Below are 6,000 nucleotides of genomic sequence, written 5' to 3'. Positions count from 1 at the left end.
TAAATAGAACTATTTTCTTAGATTTATTTGAAAAATACTTACAAAAGCAAGTATGCTTGACACTAAAATAGTTAAACTTATTCTGTGTTTACATTGGTGTAGTTAAGCGTGCAGCATTAACAGTCTTTTCTGTTTGAAGCATTGTTAGTTTGCTTTAAAGTGGAAAAAATTGGGGTTTACTGATGAACAATGTCTCATTGTCACTTCCTCTGCAGCAACTACAGCTGTGATCTCTGTATGAAATCCCAGAACATTGAAAACTGTGCTTGCTTTACTGCCATCTGCCAAGTGCAGATTTACTGGAACCTGGAAGGTGGGTCAGTTTTTTCCCCTAGGAAGGAAAAGGAGAGAGGAAGGAGAAGAAAACAAAAGGATTGGTATATTTTTGTGAAGAATTTACCAAAGCTACATTTAATGAAAAAGAGTCCTTAAAAATGTCCTTTTGTTAGTTGCCATCTTCCTTCAAAACATGTGCACACTTCTGAACTTACCCGTAAGCCATTCCTATAGCAATTGTTTGCTAAGAGAGGACTAGAATAGTTAAGATTCCCCATCCAGACAGCAGTTCAGTAGTGTCAGAAATGAAATACAGTGCAATTAGTTTCCACATACTGTATAGCTACATTTTAAGACAAAACTGGCACAGATACCGATTGAAAGAGTTTCCTGTCTCCATGCAATCCACACTCTGGCAATAACCACAGTCCACAGAGTAGTGCATGTACTGGGGCACATGGAGTGGATGGGATCTCACCAGCCGTTATTCTGCATGGTGCCAGTAGCTGCTGCTGCTCGAGCCAGCATATTTCGGTGTGCCTCGGAAGCAGAAGGAAAAGTCCCATCCATCACATGCACTGGCAGCATTCGCCTTCTGCCAGGCTGAGGGGTGTAGCTGCTCTCTCGCCAGTCTTCCTCTGGAGGCATATCAACTCTCCTTGGACCCGGGGCCTTCACACAGGATGGGGGCACAGGGCAACCTTGAGAAGCCCTGGGATCCCAAGAAGGCTCACGTGGTATTCTTAAAGTGCTGTAGTCTGTGTTGGCTGGCAGTCTGCAACTGACGGCGTGAGATTCATGCATGTGATGTTGTGAAGGCTGCTGGAGGAAGCCTTCCTGTAAACTCTTGCCTGGCTGGCCAGCATGTTTCCCCCAGAGCATTGTTCGTTTATCTGGTAACGTGGCTGTTTGCCCAGCAGGAAAACTTGTGTTCAGCAAACGGCCAGAGACACTTGGTGCTCCATCGCCTAAATGCTTATTAACAAGAGGCTTTTGCCCCTGGGCGAGGGTGCCTTTGGGTACACAAGGGAGACTCCCATAGCTCAGTGCCACACCTGGGTAGTCTTCACCTTGGAAAGCTTCACCCCTGTCAGGCACAACCAGAAGTTTCTGGATGATGTTCTTCTGATCTCCTGAAATAAATTTTTAAAAGAAGTTTTGCTTAGTTATAATTTGTTTAATCCTCTCTGAACTATCAGCTGTGGCCAGCAGGTGACAGAAGAACAATGAAATCACTAGTATATCCAGATACTGGCTGACATGCAATTCTGAGTAAAAGCTAGCTGTACCTTCTCCAACATTCATTTTCATCATTGCATTTCCTCTCCTTATCCTACTGCAGTTGCTGTCACAGATTTCTTTACTAGCCCCTTGTTTCATCATAGAGGAGCCCTACAAAGTATTCCAAGGCTGGCAGATCAAACTGGTTTTGATGCTGTCACAGGAAAATAATTCTCATGCAGGAAGCAGTTATTTCTATTGGCACATGTGTGATTTGTGGGAATGAGTAACTTGTGGAAGTACTCTCATACATGGCAACAAGGTGATGGGTCTTACCGCTACTTTTACATTAAAGAAAATAACTCACAAACATATTGATAAGATTTTATATCATAATGTTTCCATAACGGTTATTGGCTTTGGTTTTGCACATTTAGCACAGAACCACAGAAAAATTCCAAAGGGTAGAGAAGAAGAAATGTGATTTGTCCTTCCAGATTTCTGGAGGACTTCAAGCAGATGGTGAAACTCCATTATGAAAGACAAGAACTGAGGAGCTGTACTTCAGCAGTATTTCTGATCACAAAGAAGGATGAAAAGTCCTGTGATTATTACCTGACAGTTTACGTGCCTTGCCCACCATGCTGGGCATCAGTACATCATGGGGTGGGTGCTGCACCGGGTTTGGGTTGTGCTGGGGATCAAAGGGAAATACAGGAGGATCATGGGGGAAAGGAAGGGAAGTGGAGCTGGAAGAACGGTGGCTGGTGTCCACTGGCATTTTCCTCGTATTTGGTGCTTCCTTTTATAAAATGAGAAAGGAGAAGAACACAACATAAAATGATGAGTAAACACAGAGTTGGGTTGAAACAAGCAAAGGTGGTGTTGATCCAAGGAAGAAAGGGATGAGTCACTGGAACAAAAACATGCATCTGTATGTGAAAAAGACAGACAAATAAAAATTGCATCAATCCAGTAAGGTTCTTACTGAAGTGGTGGGCTACTTAGGATCATTAGATTGGAATTATACCAAAAAGAAGAAGCCAGAAAACCCACAAACCACTCCTGGAGGTTTGGCTGACAAACTGAATACACAAAACAATGTCAGGCCAGTCAGTATTGGAAATGGTATACTACACAAGCCATGAAATGGAGTATTGCTGATTGCTCCTTTCTATTTGCTAGCAGGCTTTACTGAAATCTGATTCCAGACTGTGAACAGATTTAACCTGTCACAGCTGAAGCATTTACCTGTGCTGTACCATTTCCCTCTATTAAGAGATACCTACTCCAAAAAGCAGGGATGGCTGAATGGCACAACAATAAACCATCACAGACTTGAGCACAGAGCCATACTTGAAGAGTAATAGCAGACAACCATCCTACTGTCTGCTTGTGTTATGGGGATAGAAACCTTAGCAGAGAGAGTGGGTCTTGGACAGCTAGAGGTTTCTAACTGCTTCTGCCAGCACTTCCAGGTATGTCAGGGCCCTTAACTAAAGCACACTGAGGAGCAATTTCTTCAAAGTTGACATATACTTAGTTGATGGTACACAGCAGAGAGCTGCAACTTGTCAAAATAACTGATTTTGCAACTGAGACTGAAACCTGTTGGTTTCGAATAAAAGCTTAAGCAGAGTTTGCAAAAAATTCAATCCAAGCCAAAACTTGACGTTATATCTAGATACATTGCTAAGTACTCTGTTACTGACACTTTTAAATTGCATCTAAGGCTACTTAACAGAGAAGACAAAGGAAAGATCAATCCCCTTACTTTCAGTTATTTTTTATATATAACTGCATCCAATCTTGAATTGCCTCCCCATTAATATTTACTTTTACTCTCTAAAAATTCTACTTGCTTAATAAACTCCCAAGAGAGCAGAAAATTACATATTGGCACTGGTGGATTTTTTTGAAATTACAGGTGTATAAAGACACTTTAGGTCAACTGAAAAAATACTTATAGTTTTATGGTTGTTTCTGCATACTGGCAAGTAATGTTAGCTGACATGCCTACCAGCTGCAGCAGCCACTACTCTGCAATGACACCTGAAGAAGACTTCTTTGCTACTCATATGAAAGTTCATTCTTCTCCCAAAGACAGAACAAAAAAGCCAAGCTTTTATCATGGCTTATTACTGAGGTGTCTTCTGTCTTGTTTGCTAACTACTAAATGCAGACAGAGAAAAGAGCAGCCCTACATACAGATGATAGCTCTTTGGAAAGCTGCACATCATTCTACTTACAAAACTGTGAGAAGAGACCAAGGTCTCTTCTCTGTTTGAGATAACTGTCCCACTGAGACTGCGAGCAATGCGACGGAAATTCTCTGCACTGTATATTTCCTCTTCTTCTGGTTCCCTGCTATGTTCTCCGGTATATGTGACCTGCAGACAATATCACACATTTCAGACAAGGCTTTTCATAATATCAATTATGTACAATAATTATAGGCAATAGATGAATAGAAATAGAATGGAACATACTCCAAGGATATTTAATTTGGATCTCCTGATTAAAAATATTATTCCTTATAGTCTTTCTTCCCTTAGTAAATATACAAAGATTGATTTGTCTAAACAAGATATGTTCCTTTATAAGTATCTAAAGCCAGGACAAAATGTCTTTAGTGGGATGAATCTACCTAAAGGACTGACTGCTGCTACAGGCATCACTGCCCACTGGACAGATAATCATGGCTGCAGCTGACAGTCATCTTATGACAAAGTACTACAGTCTTCTCATAAACAAAAAAAAAAAAAAAAAAAAAAAACCAAAAAAAAAAACAAAAAAAAAATCTAGGATTATTTGATGAATGCTAGGAGTTTGTTAATCTTATGCTAGCAAGGGAACATTTACTCCATCTTTTCTTTCTTTTGTTCTATAAAGGAACAGACTTTGAGTTCCCTTTAACAAATACAGAGATATTACAGGAAATGTCATTTCCCCTTGAAAATACTTTCATGTCTTCATATACAGGCAGTGATATGTAACTGCAAGTTATTTAAACTGCTTCTTCCCAGGAAAAATGAGAAAGAATCTTCTCCCACTCTGAGGTGACTAACTACCAACTGTAGCAAATTCCAAATTATCATCTACTTTAAAAATATGTAGTGACACAGTGCAAAAAAAAAAAAAATAAAATAAAGAGCCTGTGCAGGGCCCTGCAAGTGGTAAAACTAAGAAGCAGTTATCATCACTTGTGATGCAAGGGAATTGACGTCACTAAGTTCAAAGAGACTAGATCTTCATGTTTTCAGGAATGTGTTCCTCCAAGCCAGAATTTAGATCATTTGCCTGCATGCAAGCTGAATGTAGTGTGAGTCACTCATATTTTAGCTAGTTAATCCTAGGCGAGACTGCACTTAAAATGCTTTCTAACATTAATATCAATGACCCCAGTATCTTTTTCATAATGTACTGTACTTCACAGGACGAGCCCTTTCCCCTCCAGTACATCTCAAGTACCAAAATGTCACCTTGGAGACAGAAGAGACAGTGGATCCACACAGACTGCGCTCGATCTCCGCTGTTGGGGTTTTCGACAGACCCATGCCAGCTGTAGCAGGCAGCTTCCTCACACTCAGGTTCACAGAGACTAGGAAGGAAAACACTAATTAAATTCAACATCTGATTGCATATCATGACACATTTCTAATTACCTTAGGTCTGACTCCAGCAAAGACAGAGGGACTATACACACGGAACAAGAAGTCACAAATCCTTGGAACACAAATACATCAGCTAACACCCAACATTTCAAGGGGAGACAGTCTATCAGGATACTATGCCTACTTCCCTGGCCCTTCTGCAGGCCTCAGGGGAGCAGTTAATTAACTATTTAAGATTTAAATGATTTAACTGCACACCAAGACTTGCCTGATAAAGAGGTGAGATTATTTAGAGGGCCCAAAAAACCAGAAAATTAGCTCCCCAGAAGGAAGTTACCTAAAGTTACTTGGGATAAACAAGTCAGCCTCAGGTTCCCCACACATTCACCTGCTCCTTCCCATTCAATGCTACAGTTTCTCAGTCATTTGCTTTGCTGGTTAAATACTTAGAGGTGTTATTTTTAATGAGGATTGCTACAATTAATTAATTTCAGTGCAATCCCCATCAACCAGTTACAATCCTAAAATTTCTCATGGAATAGACAGATCAATGACCTAATTAAACCAGTCCCAGGGAGTTCCTCTATAAAGGAAGAAAGGTGATATGCTGATAACAACACCTTTCAGCATTGAGGTGGTTGCATTTGAAGAAGCAAGTCTTGGCTTTAACTGTGCTGTAAAGCCCCTCTAATGAAACAGAGGCCTTTTCACCATGATTCTGAATGCAAAGATCTGACAGAACCAGTTAATATGGGTCAAACTTTCAACACCATTTGAAAATAAATAGGTAATCCAAGTTACAAGAAAGAAGAGCAGTCCTAGGCTAACTCAGGTTATTTTCATCCAGTTCATCACAGTAGATGCACTGGTTCAAACTTTTCAGTTTTAT

General features: G+C 40.4%; 1 protein-coding gene across 3 annotated transcripts in view; it reads right to left on the bottom strand.

Moving 5' to 3' along the window:
• The window catches only part of USP54 (ubiquitin specific peptidase 54), a 92,478-nt gene continuing 86,478 nt past the window's right edge, over positions 1-6,000 (bottom strand). For all 3 annotated transcript variants that reach the window (XM_056494979.1, XM_056494977.1, XM_056494978.1), the window contains 4 exons: positions 4,980-5,098; positions 3,747-3,887; positions 2,113-2,299; positions 1-1,409 (listed from right to left, as the gene is read on the bottom strand). In XM_056494979.1, coding sequence (XP_056350954.1) covers positions 751-1,409; positions 2,113-2,299; positions 3,747-3,887; positions 4,980-5,098 — 1,106 coding nt within the window. In that variant the 3' untranslated portion in view covers positions 1-750. The remainder of the gene's footprint in view (positions 1,410-2,112; positions 2,300-3,746; positions 3,888-4,979; positions 5,099-6,000) is intronic.

Source organism: Oenanthe melanoleuca, chromosome 6 (assembly GCF_029582105.1).
Source record: "Oenanthe melanoleuca isolate GR-GAL-2019-014 chromosome 6, OMel1.0, whole genome shotgun sequence".
In the NCBI taxonomy this organism is placed as follows: Eukaryota; Metazoa; Chordata; class Aves; order Passeriformes; family Muscicapidae; genus Oenanthe; species Oenanthe melanoleuca.
This window is presented reverse-complemented; position numbering and strand designations above follow the sequence as displayed.